Raw genomic sequence first — 14,634 nt, 5'->3', positions numbered from 1 at the left:
CCATTCTGGCTTTGGGTTGAAAAACAAAACAAAAAAACTGTATGAAAAAAAACAACAAAACTACACTTCATGAAAAACTGCATGTGCACTTCCAGCCTTAGGTCTCATTCACACAGTGGAATTTCCAAGCAGAATCTGACAGAAAAATTCCCATTGTTTTCAAGGAGATTCTGTTACACCATACAAACGGCAGAATTTCCTTCGTGCATTTATGAGGGTACCTAGCCCTGTCATGTTTTGTCAGCATCTGCTGTCTATCCAACTGAAATTTTTCAGGCAGACATTCTGCAAAGAATAGTGTGAACATAGCTTTAAAGTAAGCATGCTGTGAGAGGTCACAGGGGAGAGCCGACCTGTACATTCCACCCTTACTCTGAGTAACTACTGTATTACTGAAGACAGGACAGTATCCCAATACACAGGACAAGAATGACAAACATCTGTTAACCTTGTTTCTTCTTTATTAAATCTCAGTTCCACTAGAATTGAATAAACATGTTGTCCTGGAGCTCAGCTAATAGTCAGCTTATATTCTTATAATCTTGTAGAGCAACAGCACAGATCAGGACTTGCTCTTTCATTATATATTCACATGCAGCAGGTTTTGGTGAACAAAGTTCTGCAACTGTCCCATTCATCTACATGGAGCTTGCACAAATCAATTGCTGTATGGGATACATTTTTAGTCGAATACATTTCTGCAACATATATGCCGCATGTGAATTTACCCTTACAAGATTGTTCCTACTCATAAGCCACTGGTTTTGGCAATGGTTGCATATTAGGAAATTACCATATATACTCGAGTATAAGCCGACCCGAATATAAGCCGAGGCCCCTAATTTCACCCCAAAAACCCCGGAAAAGTTATTGACTCGACTATAAGCCTAGGGTGGGAACATACATCATCCCCCCATGTCATCATCCAGACCCCTGTCATCATCCCCCCCCCCCCTTCATCATCACCGCCTGTCAATCCCTTCATCAGTGGTCTTCAACCTGCGGACCTCCAGATGTTGCAAAACTACAACTCCCAGCCGATGGCTGTCCAGGCATGCTGGGAGTTGTGGTTTTGAAACCTCTGGAGGTCCACAGGTTGAAGTCCACTGCGGCCTTTGTCATCATCCAGACCCCCCCCCCCCCCTTAGTTTTCTACTCACCTCCCCTCGGTGGGAAGGAAGGGTGAGCTGGTCCGGGCCATCTATGCTGCAGGGACCGTCCGGTGAGGAGGGTTAGTCATTCCGGGCTGTCCATTTTCTCCGGGAGGCCCTCTTCTCCACGCTCCAGGACTGCCCCGGACTAGTGACGTTGCCTTGACAACTGGCCCAGACCAGCTCACCCTTCCTTCCCACCGAGGGGAGGTGAGCAGAAAACTAAAGGGGGGGTCTGGATGATGATGAGGGCCGCAGTGGTCTTCCACCTGCGGACCTCCAGAGGTTTCAAAACTACAACTCCCAGCATGCCCAGACAGCCGATGGCTGTCCGGGCATTCTGGGAGTTGTAGTTTTGCAACATCTGGAGGTTTCGCAGGTTGAAGACCACTGAGAAGGGATTGACAGGCGGAGAGTTCACTTGAGTATAAGCCGAGGGGGGGGCGTTTTCAGCATGAAAAATAGTGCTGAAAAACTAGGCTTATACTCGAGTTTATACGGTATAGGTTTACTAAAGATAAATTCATGCTTTGAAACTCTGTGACCTTTAGGACATAATACTTGGAGAGGAAGTATCGTACTGTAGTTTCATCTGCATTATTCTCAGCATGAACAAATATTGATCTCAAACAATAATGTTACCTTTTTGCTTCCTCCAAGTGACACAGATATTCATAGGCCACATTCTGACGTCTCCTTTCATCCATCTCTTCTGCTGTAAGTCTTTCATCGTCCAGCACAGCTGTAGAAAGAAAATTAATATAATAATTCCCATCTGACTGTAGGAGACAACAGGCATCACTTTATGTCTTCACTCTTGGTGTACCATTCCAGACACAGTTTTTTTCTTAACTGAGAGACTCAATGGGGGTTATTGATCATTGCGTTCTATTCCTTTTTTTGGTCTAAATCTGCGAATTTTATTTAATTTTGTGCTAATTGCGGGGTTTTTTGCATTTTTATTACAAGTTCTAAATTCTGTCATTTTGACCTTTTGGCGTTGCTAGACCATTTTTTAAGTGACGGATGCAGTGGTCACAAATTTATTATCTGCGTGTTTTTAATTTTTCCACCAATTTTTACGCAAATGCTGCAAAAAAAATCCCCACAAATCTAAACCACCTCCCGACCAGGTCTAAAAAAAAAATTACTACTCCTTTGGCATTTTTGCAGAAGGTTTTAATTATTTTTTGGACTTTAGCGATTCAAAAAAGTGATGGAGATACCTTTTTTAATTAAATTTCGTAGGGTACCATAAAAAAAAAAATAATAATAATAATAAAAAAAGATACAGTAGTGATGGAAAAAATTGTATTTAACGAAATTTATCTTTTTTCTAACAACATTTTTATTAATTTTTAAACAGGAGTGTAGTCGACAATAATAAAAATGTAGTGTGTGTGTGTGTGTTTTTCACTTTTTTTCTTTATCTTTTACATTTTTTAGGTAGTGTTACTACTCCCAGCATGGAACACACTGTTCCATGATGGGAGGAGTAGTACCTGTACTAATTGACGAGATCGCCCGGGTCTGTTGCGATCCTTCTGTATAATGTATAGATGCGGTCGGACGTTCTCCTATGGTCCCCTGCGCTGCCATATATACACCTGTTCATATTTCCCGCAGAGAGCTGTGATTGGCCAGATGGTTCCAGCCAATCACAAATCTCTGAGGGAAATATGAATAGGTGTGTATATATATATATATATATATATATATATATATATATATATATATACGGCAGCGCAGGGGACCATAGAAGAGCAGCCGGCCGCATCTATACATTATACAGGAGGATCACAGCGGGTATCAATACTGACAACCGCTGCAATCGTCCTGCCTATAGCAGAGATGGAGTGGCTCTATACAGCGCTCGCATCTCTGCACTTACTCATTCATATTTCCCTCTGGGCGGAAAATATGAATGAGTGAAGTTCTATTCACATCACTGGCCGGAGTACAGAGCAGAGATGCCAGCGCTGTATAGAACCGCTCCACATCTCTGCTATATTATGGACAATCGCATCGGGTGTCACGACTGACACCTGGGGCAATATGTCTATTAGTACAGGTACTACTACTTCCATCATGTAACAGTCTGTTCCATGCTGGGTGTAGTAGTACTACCTAAGAAATGTAAAAAATTGAGAAAAAAAAGTGAAACACACACACACTTTATTAAAAATTAATAAAAATTTTGTTATAAAAAAAGTAAATTCCGTAAAATAAATTTTTTTCCATCACTACTGCTTTATTTTATTTTTATTTTTTTGCACCCAAAAAATTTTGGGTACCAAAAAAAACTGCCAAGGTGCCAAAAATGCAATTTCCACACAAATGAAAAAACGCCAGACGCAGGAAAATGCACTGCCGTTTTCAGGCGCTTTTTACTTGCGTTTTTTTCAAACCATAAAACGCAGGCCAAAAAACCAAGCAGAAACTTAGCCTTAGAACCAGTCAGCCGATGAACAAGAAAACACCTATTAGTCAGCTGATCACATCTTTTGTGCAGCTATTTAAAGTGAATATGTCAGCCAGAAATTGCCTAGTAAACTGCTGAGATGTGCATATAGCAATACTTGTAATTAGAGCAACGGTACCTGTATGTAGCATCTCCGTTGGTGCTTCAGTGTGAAAAAATATCTCTTATTATAAGCCCAAGGAGTCACATAGGTGTGGCCACAATGCCACTCCCCACCCTCTCCATGTTTGATGGTCGGCTAGGGCTAGGGCAGGAGTACAGTTTCAGACCAGCATAATATTTGTGTTAGTATTACGGCTACAAGTCCTGACTCTACTCTTAGTTAGGCTGGAACTCCACTGAGGTTTTTTTTGCAAAAACGGCATTAAAAAACGCCAATTTTCCTGCACAGCGTTTTTTTCAGTGAAAAAACGCAGCGGCCAGATGTTAGCTGGAAGTCAATAGTAAACTGCAAAATGCCAGATCCACTTGGCGTTTTTCAGTTTTGCATTTTTTTTATCCTTTTGGCGTTTTTCAGCAATTTCGGGCTCAGAGGCTGGATTTTCAAAATGCCCGACAAAACCTAGTTTGGCGTTTTTTGCCCTGAAATTGTGGCGTTTTCATCCCATAGAAGTCTATGGGAGAGCAAAAACACCAAGAAAAACGCCATGTTGGTTTTAAATAGGGATCGACCGATTATCGGTATGGCCGATATTATCGGCCAATAATCACGATTTTGGGCATTATCGGTATCAGCAATTACCTTGCCGATTATGCCCCGCCCCCCGCACCGCCCCCACCGCGACCGCCCCTGACCCACCGCACCGTGACCGCCCCCCCCCCCCCCCCCGCACCGCGTCGCACCCCCCACCGTAGTGCTGGGCGGTATACCAGTATGAACCGGATACCGTTTTTTTTTTCTCTCACGGTATGGATTTTTGCCCATACCGGTATACCGGTCGGGCCCCTCCCCCACCCTCCGAGTCAATAAAAAAAATTAAACTTACCCGTAATGGGGGTGGTCCGGGCCATCCATCCTTCCTGTAGTGTCCGGCGGCATTCCGGGGGGAGTGTGAACCGGTCCGGCTGTCCTTCTCCGGGGGTCCTCTTCTCCACTCCGGGCAGGCTCCGACCTAGTACGCTGCATAGACGCCGCTACGCCGTGACGTCAGGTGCGTCGCTGCACAGCGCCGTCTATGCAGCGTTACTTGGCCGGAGCCTGCCCGGAGTGGAGAAGAGGACCCCCGGAGAAGAAGGACAGCCCGGACCGGTTCACCCTCCACCCGGAATGCCGCCGGACACTACAGGAAGGATGGATGGCCCGGATCGCCCTCCCCAGACGGTCCCTGCAGCAACTGGGAAGGTGAGTCAGGGTTCTGGGATGGACAGGGGTCTGTATAATATACTATACCTACAGTAGACCCTCCAGCTGTTGCAAAACTACAACTCCCAGCATGCCCGGACAGCCAACGGCTGTTCGGGTATGCTGGGAGTAGTAGTTTTGCAACAGCTGGAGGCACCCCTAGGTGCGGTGTGGCACGGCGGGGGGAGCGGTGGCGGTGATAGGTCTCAGGACTCCCGGACAGGCAGGGGGAGAGAAGCGGGTGGCGGCGGCGGCCTATGGCACCGCAAAAGCCACTGCAGTGCATTGATTTAAAGCGCCCGCTTTAAATCAATGATCTGCAGCGGTGTCGCGGGGGGATAAATAGCCGATAACCGATAACTTATACCGGAATATCGGTATAAGTTATCGGCTATCGGCCCTAACCTCCACCGATTATCGGTATCGGCCCTAAAAAAACGATATCGGTTGATCCCTAGTTTTAAATTTTGTGTTTTTGCAGGCGGTTTTTATTCTTTTTTGGACTTTAGCGATCCAAAAAAAATTATGCAAATACCTTTTTTATTAAGATTTCGTATGGTACCATAAAAAAAAAAAAAAAAAAAGATACAGTAGTGATAGATACAATTTTTTCCAACGAAATGTACCTTTTTTTATTACGAAATGTTTATTAATTTTTAAACAGGGATCAATTTAGGTGAGCGGGTAAAGCACTAAAAATGTAGCCGACAATAATAAAAATGTAGTGTGTGTGTTTTTTTTTCACTTTTTTTTACATTTTTTAGGTAGTACTAATACTCCCATGATGGGAGTAGTAGTACCTGTACTAATTGACAGATCGCCCGTTGCGATTCTCCTGTATAATGTATAGATGCGGCGGCCGCTCTTCTATGGTCCCCTGCCCTGCAGTATATATACACATATTCATATTTCCCGCAGAGCTGTGATTGGCCAGATGGTTCCAGCCAATCACAGCTGTCTGTGAGAAATAGGAATATGTGTATATATACGGCCGTGCAGGGGACCATAGGAGAGCGCCGGCCGCTGCATCCATACATTTTACCGGAGGATCACAGTGGGTGTCAGGAGTGATACCAGCAGTGATCTTTCCTTAATTACAAGTACTACTACTCCCAACATGGAGCAGGTGTCAGAAGTTACACTCGTTGTGATCTGTCTATTAATGCAGGTACTACAGCTCCCAGCATGGAGCAGAGTGTGCTCCATGTTGGGAGTAGTAGTACCTGCAGACATCACAGTGGATGTCACTACTGACACCCACTGTGATCGTCCTGTCTATAGCAGAGATGCAGAGCGACTGTATACATCGCTCACATCCCTGCTCTGCACTATACTCCGGGCCGGCCACTCATTCATTGATATTTTCCTCAGAGCTGTGATTGGCTGCAACCATCTGGCCAATCACAGCTCTGGGCGGAAAATATGAATAGAACATCACTCAGAGTACAGAGCAGAGGTGTGAGTGCTGCATAGAGCCGCTCCGCTTCTCTGCTACATAATGGACGATCGCATCGGGTGTCAGACTGACACCCGGGGCGATATGTCTATAGTACAGGTACTACCACTCCCAGCATGGAACAGTGTGTTCCATGCTGGGAGTAGTAGTACTACATAAAAAATTTGAAAAAAAAGAGAAAAAAGTTAAACACACACACACACTTCACAAAAAAAAATTTTTTAAAACTTTGTTATAAAAAAGAAACATTTAGTTAAATACATTTTTACATCCCTACTGCATCCAACTATTTTGTAAAAAAACGCAAAAGGTGCCAAAAAAGGCAAATTCCACACAAAGGTAAAAATGCCAGAAAAAAAACACCAAAACGCAGGGAAAAACTGTGGCAGTTTCTCTGCCATTTTTTCTGGCGTTTTTATGCCACAAAAATCGCAGGGCAAAAATCTCAGTGGAGTCCTAGCCTTATGCTTTTCTTCTCTCTGGACTCCCTCGATTCCTTATTCCTTGAAAATATGCAAGAACAGAAATGCAATCTGTAAACTGGGCCAACAGAATGTAATAAAGACTAATATATGAAGAAAAGAAGAGATATCCAGCGCCAAACTCGGAGACGGAACTTTATTTAGATATAGGAAACATCAAACAGACTCCTGTGACATCACACCTTTTTAGCCCATAGAAGGCCTTAGTCTTATGAATAAAGCCTTCTTGGGGCGGAAACGCGTCACGTCACCGAAGTCGGTTTGATGTTTCATATGGCTAAATAAATAAATAAAATAAATAAATAAAGTTCTGTCTTCGAGTTTGGCCCTGGACATGTAGTACACGTCCGGTCCGTGCACCAACTTTGGGGTGAGCTGGAATACACCTGTATCTTCAAAGACTAATATAGTTTTTGTCATTATACATTTGTAGCCTATATATTTATTGTGGTTCCCTAGTTCACTAAGTCATATCAGAAGATGAAAAAGTTGTGACTGCCTTGTCTGTACATAACATAGTCACTTCATTTTGTTTAGCAGGGAGAGATAAATAAAAGATTAAGGTGTTAAATTGTCAGTCTCCTAGAGAAACAACACATATACAGGAAACAAACTGATCGCTTCCTCTCTCTGTATCTACAACACACTTGAGTGGGTCTTAGAATCTATTTTTAAACTAGTAAAAAGATGGTGTAGCTCACAATTAATTACTGACTGAGGTTAATTCGGGTATACACCTATACCCTAGGTGTTAAATTGAGAACTACTATACATAAGTGAATATATAGTATGTGTAGCTCATCTAGGATATAAGATTAAGTACTCGAGGATAACGGTGTTGCCTTCACCCAAAAAGGCCTATAGCTATAGGGTATATGTGATATAAATATGATATATTTATATTGACCAGTCCTCTAAAGTACTAAGAGATATAAAATAAAGAATAAAGAAAAGTACAGTAGTATGGATGAATGTTAATAGACAATTTATTAAGGTAAATAGATAATGTGTATGTCGTCACCTTTAGCAGGGCCCTTGCATGGGGTGAACGGCAATACATCAAAGATGTTATCAATAAAAACTAACAGTAAAAATATAATAGTAAAAAATATTATCAATAAAAAGGATGTTATCAATAAATGTTGACATTTTTACTATTATATTTTTACTGTTAGTTTTTATTGATAACATCTTTGATGTATTGCCGTTCACCCCATGCAAGGGCCCTGCTAAAGGTGACAACATACACATTATCTATTTACCTTAATAAATTGTCTATTAACATTCATCCATACTACTGTACTTTTCTTTATTCTTTATTTTATATCTCTTAGTACTATACATAAGTGTATTAGAATCAGCATGACACATTGCAGGTTGGAGTAGCCTGCGCTCCCACCATGTGCATTTCACACAGTCACAACCTATTGCATTCAGACTAGTCCTTACAGACTGTCACACTTATCCCTATGGCTAATTTTTTCATTGCATTAAGCCGTGTCCATTGGCGAGGTGACTGGTCTTCAACTAGAGTATTCAAATTATAAGACATTTACTTTATCTGGCTTTGTTCTGGACAACATTAACAAAGGGCTGAGGCTTCGCAGTAAATGTCAGTGCAGTTGCATCATACCTATGAGGTGTGGCACATTGTGGCCAGAAGAAGATCAACCTAAAAGATCTGGCAGGCTAGCTGCCACAAAGCTTCGGAAATAATTCCATATATAGTGTCCTAGGAAGATTTGCATTGAGTAAATGCAGAATACATCCAAGTGGTCTCTTTACTATACAACACTAAATTCACACTCTAAACAAAATCTCCACTGATCTGTGTGGGGTACCCTGTAGGAAATTGTTCTGTAGGAAACTTGTTGTAATCAGAACATATTATATCTGGTCTGAATACAAACATTCCGACACTGGAAAGGCCATACTATATGTCAGAAGTCTATGAACGAAGAAAAAGACATGGGACTGCACTCACCATCCAAGAGTTCTTTATTGACTGGCGGAGTCACAGGGGTACATCATCGGGGAGGGAGGGGCTCCGGAACAGACTGTTTCACGCAAAAGACTGCGCTTTTTCAAGCCGGTATGCTATTGTATATCGACTAGAAGAAGCGCAGTCTTTGCGTGAAACAGTCTGTTCCGGAGCCCCTGCCTCCCTGATGATGTACCCCTGTGACTCCGCCAGTCAATAAAGAACTCTTGGATGGTGAGTGCAGTCCCATGTCTTTTTGTTCGCTCATAATTTTCTGTGCTATGTGGACTTTGCACCACTGTTACCAAGTTATATCCAGGACACTAATTTACACTCCCTAGTCTTGCAAGTGCCGGGCAATCCATTTCTCTTTGAGTTATATATGTCCATACTATGCAGATTTTTCCATAGTATGGTTTAACAGTAAGTAAACTATATCAAAAAGTTATCTTTAGGACACCTGAACTATAAACTGTGTATAGGACTACAGAGAGAATACCTATTGTTATTATAGTGGTATACATCAGATTTGGGGAAAGTGGCATATTCCTGTTTCGTTGCCTGCAGATTCACTGTAAATGTGTAGAAACCTCTCTAAAAAATCAGTCAAACAGAAAACAGGGTGGAGGAGGATGCAGATGCAGTCTTTCTGTTTCAGTGTGAGACTGCAGGCAGTGGGAGAGGGGAGCAGCGAATGGGGGGGGGGGACACCTGATTGATCAAGAATATCACAGCGCTCACTATGCCAGGAAAGTACACTTACTCAGCACGCATTGTGCATGAAAATGTACATAAACCAAAAGGTAGAGGAACAAGATTGAGATAATGCAGGTTACATATACACTAGCTACAATACAATACAGCTTGGACAACCTTTTTTTCCTTCCAATGAACAACGGATAACAACTGTTTTGGATGACATAAACTTGGAGGCTAAAGATTCAGAAGCCTCCATGTCATCAATGAAGCACTGCATGCTTTTCGTCAATGTAGCCTGCAGGTAAGGACAAGCCCTTGCCGACACTATATCATCACCGGGCAGTGATCACACCATGAGTCCGCTCTGTATCCGGATATCAGAGAGGAGAATGTGTTGGTATAAATACAGGTTATAAGATGAATGTCACAAGTGCAGCAGAGTAGCCAAGACATCAGGGAGACACAAAGGAAGTATTCTTTCCAATAACAAGGTGACCTATTCATGTTACATTAATGTTACCTGATGCATTAGGTTACTTCTACTATATATATACAAATAGAGCATAATGTATGTATTGTAATATGTAAGGGAAATGAAAGAGGGTACAAATAAGCTACAGTTTATAGGGAGACATTGTTCCTTTTTCTCAAGATTTCCTTCTTCTGTTGTGCCTAAAACACTCCTTTAAGCACCTGATGTTAGAACAGGAAAGGGCCTAAAATTGAAGACAATTTTATGCCTCTAGCTTTGTTGCCTTTAAAATTGTCTACAATGTCTTAATATGCAGTAGAATTAACACTGCCCTTTATTGGAAATAAGGCCCAATCCCTGAAAAAAGTACTGGCCATATCCTAGCAAAAATGTAATGACTGGGACAAGATGGGATCTTTATGTGTGTGCTGCTTACTGACCCTTCAGGAAGTATGTATACCCCAATATCTCATCTCATCTGGATGGATCCTGGTATCTCTTTCACTACTGAGGCTTCTTTCACACTACCGTCATGACAAGTGTGACGGCTGTCAGGGGAGCCGGGGAGAATAGCAGGAGAAAAATTACTGTATGTGCCGTCTTTTTCTCCCACTACTCCCCCTACAATAGTAAATGGGATCCATCGGGACCCGTTATTGCCCATTGTGCCCCATCACGATAACAGCCGTTAAAGGCTGGAGGGGGGGGGAGGAACCTAACGGCCGTTTATGGTCGGGGCACAATATCAGTGTGAAAGTAGCCTGAACAGACTAAAGTTCTTCATCTTTTCTCACAAGGCATCTACTTGTGCCATCTGCTGTGCTAGTAAACTTAAAGGGGTACTCTGTTGGAAAACTATTTTTTTTAAATCAACTGATGCCAGAAAGATACTTCTATTAAAAAATCTTAATCCTTCCAGTACTTATCAGCTGCTGAATACTACAGAGGAAATGATTTTCTTTTTGGAACACAGTGCTCTCTGCTGAATCACGAGCACAGTGCTCTCTGCTGACATCTCTGTCCAATTGACGGGGTGTGACGTCACGAGGGGGGGCGTGAACATGGAAGCCCGCACACAGCATTTGGAACTCGATGTTCCGGATGCTGGGTAGCGGAGTAACCCTTTAAAGCAAACCTGTCTGTTAGGTCCCCGGGTCTCACACAGCGCTTCCTTGGATACCAGTCAAGACGCTCACTGTTCAAAATGATTTCTTACCTTTATTTGGCATCGGGAAGAACAGTGATAGGGAGAACAGCGTTAGAACTGGGGCTGGTTTACAGGGGCTTGAGAAAATCCATGACAACGATCATTGTAGCTGGGACTTGCATAAGATAAAACAGATGCTTGAAATAAGTTCATGAAAGACCAAACGTTATCAAGTCAAAACTAATCACAAATATTCTAGTAAACCAGTTATTATCAGGTGGAATTAGACATTCATTATAGTGGGACCACATGGCCATCAAATGTGTATGGTGGCCTTTTGACTTTCCACTGACAGATGATGTAGGGGAAGAGAAGGATAGGGCATACTGAATTTCAACTGTCTGATCCTTTTTGTTGTTTGGGGTACATTTACACAGGTGGGTTACACAGGTTTGAGCTGCGACTGATAGCTATCTCATGTGTATGTTTACCTTTACTCTGACCCAAATGTTTTTCACAGCCACCAAGAAGGGAAATACCAAGGCATCTTAATAAATCTTCCTTTACATATTTTGTAGCTTAAAAATAATATTAACAATTCTCAACAATTAGGTTGCTGTCTAAAAAAGCTGTGGTATTAGGTTAATAAAGGCTGCAAGGCTCTTACTCGGCTGTCAGAACCAGTTCGGTCCTCAGAAAAAGATCTACCAATTATTCAGACAGGAGAGCACAGAGGAGTGCTATCAGACAGGAGAGAGCACAAAGGAGTCCTATCAGACAGGAGAGAGCACAAAGGAGTGCTATCAGACAGGAGAGAGTACAGAAGAGTCCTATCAGACAGGAAAGAGCGCAAAGGAGTGCTATCAGACAGGAGAGAGTGCAGATGAGTACTATCAGACAGGAGAGAGCACAGAGGAGTGCTATCAGACAGGAGAGAACACAGAGGAGTGCTATCAGACAGGAGAGAGCACAAAGGAGTCCTATGAGACAGGAGAGAGTACAGATGAGTGCTATGAGACAGGAGAGAGCACAGAAGAGTGCTATTAGACAGGAGAGAGCACAGAGGAGTCCTATCAGACAGGAGAGAGCACATAGGAGTGCTATGAGACAGGAGAGAGCACAGAGGAGTACTATCAGACAGGAGAGAACACTGAGGAGTACAATCAGACAGGAGAGAACACAGAGGACTCCTATCAGACATGAGAGAGTACAGATGAGTACTATCAGACAGGAGAGAGCACAGAGGAGTGCTATCAGACAGGAGAGAACACAGAGGAGTGCTATCAGACAGGAGAGAGCACAAAGGAGTCCTATCAGACAGGAGAGAGCACAAAGGAGTCCTATCAGACAGGAGAGAGTACAGATGAGTGCTATGAGACAGGAGAGAACATAGTGGAGTCCTATCAGACAGGAGAGGTTCACAGATGAGTACTACCAGACAGGAGAGAGCACAGAGGAGTCCTATCAGACAGGAGAGAGCACATAGGAGTGCTATGAGACAGGAGAGAGCACAGACGAGTGCTATTAGAAAGGAGAGAGCACAGAGGAGTACTATCAGACAGGAGAGAACACTAAGGAGTACAATCAGACAGGAGAGAGCACAGAGGAGTCCTATCAGACATGAGAGAGTACAGAGGAGTCCTATCAGACAGGAGAGAGCACAGAGGAGTCCTATCAGACAGGAGAGAGCACAGAGGAGTACTATCAGACAGGAGAGAGCACAGAGGAGTCCTATCAGATAGAAGAGCACAGAGGAGTACTATCAGACAGGAGAGGCACAGAGGAGTGCTATCAGACAGGAGAGAGCACAGAGGAGTCCTATCAGACAGGAGAGAGCACAGAGGAGTCCTATCAGACAGGAGAGAGCACAGAGGAGTTCTATCAGACAGGAGAGAGCACAGAGGAGTGCTATCAGACAGGCGAGAGCACAGAGGAGTGCTATTAGACAGGAGAGAGCACAGAGGAGTACTATCAGACAGGAGAGAGCACAGAGGAGTGCTATCAGACAGGATAGAGCACAGAGGAGTGCTATCAGACAGGAGAGAGCACAGAGGAGTACTATCAGACAGGAGAGAGCACAGAGGAGTGCTATTAGACAGGATAGAGCACAGAGGAGTGCTATTAGACAGGATAGAGCACAGAGGAGTGCTATCAGACAGAAGAGAACACAGAGGAGTGCTATCAGACAGGAGAGAACACAGAGGAGTGCTATCAGACAGGAGAGAACACAGAGGAGTCCTATCAGACAGGAGAGGTGCACAGATGAGTACTACCAGACAGGAGAGAGCACAGAGGAGTCCTATCAGACAGGAGAGAGTACATAGGAGTGCTATGAGACAGGAGAGAGCATAGAGGAGTCCTATCAGACAGGAGAGAGCACAGAGGAGTCCTATCAGACATGAGAGAGCACAGAGGAGTCCTATCAGACAGGAGAGAGCACAGAGGAGTCCTATCAGACAGGAGAGAGCACAGAGGAGTACTATCAGACAGGAGAGAGTACAGAGGAGTGCTATCAGACAGAAGAGCACAGAGGAGTACTAGCAAACAGGAGAGAGCACAGAGGAGTACTATCAGACAGGAGAGAGCACAGAGGAGTACTATCAGACAGGAGAGAGCACAGAGGAGCACTATCAGACAGGAGAGAGCACAGAGGAGTGCTATTAGACAGGAGAGAGCACAGAGGAGTGCTATCAGACAGAAGAGAACACAGAGGAGGGCTATGAGACAGGAGAGAACATAGAGGAGTCCTATCAGGCAGGAGAGGTGCACAGATGAGTACTACCAGACAAGAGAGAGCAAAGAGGAGTCCGATCAGACAGGAGAGAGCACATAGGAGTGCTATGAGACAGGAGAGAGCACAGAAGAGTGCTATTAGACAGGAGAGAGCACAGAGGAGTACTATCAGACAGGAGAGAACACTGAGGAGTACAATCAGACCGGAGAGAGCACAGAGGAGTCCTATCAGACATGAGAGAGTACAGAAGAGTCTTATCAGACAGGAGAGAGCACAGAGGAGTCCTATCAGACAGGAAAGAGCACAGAGGAGTACTATCAGACAGGAGAGAGCACAGAGAAGTGCCATCAGACAGGAGAGAGTACAGAGGAGTCCTATCAGACAGAAGAGCACAGAGGAGTACTATCAGACAGGAGAGAGCACAGAGGAGTACTATCAGGAGAGAGCACAGAGGAGTGCCATCAGACAGGAGAGAGTACAGAGGAGTCCTATCAGACAGAAGAGCACAGAGGAGTACTATCAGACAGGAGAGAGCACAGAGGAGTACTATCAGACAGGAGAGAGCACAGAGGAGTGCCATCAGACAGGAGAGAGTACAGAGGAGTCCTATCAGACAGAAGAGCACAGAGGAGTACTATCAGACAGGAGAGAGCACAGAGGAGTACTATCAGACAGGAAACAGCACAGA

At 43.8% G+C, this 14,634-nt stretch overlaps 1 protein-coding gene across 5 annotated transcripts in view; it reads right to left on the bottom strand.

The window, feature by feature from the left end:
* IQGAP1 (IQ motif containing GTPase activating protein 1) overlaps nt 1–14,634 on the bottom strand; it is a 260,950-nt gene that overhangs the window by 171,585 nt on the left and 74,731 nt on the right. For all 5 annotated transcript variants that reach the window (XM_056572114.1, XM_056572118.1, XM_056572116.1 and 2 more), the window contains one exon: nt 1,794–1,893. In XM_056572114.1, the coding sequence (XP_056428089.1) occupies nt 1,794–1,893 (100 nt within the window). The remainder of the gene's footprint in view (nt 1–1,793; nt 1,894–14,634) is intronic.

Source organism: Hyla sarda, chromosome 4 (genome assembly GCF_029499605.1).
Source record: "Hyla sarda isolate aHylSar1 chromosome 4, aHylSar1.hap1, whole genome shotgun sequence".
NCBI classification, from domain to species: domain Eukaryota; kingdom Metazoa; phylum Chordata; class Amphibia; order Anura; family Hylidae; genus Hyla; species Hyla sarda.
The sequence above is the reverse complement of the archived record's forward strand: the minus strand, read 5'-3'. Positions and strand labels throughout refer to the sequence as shown.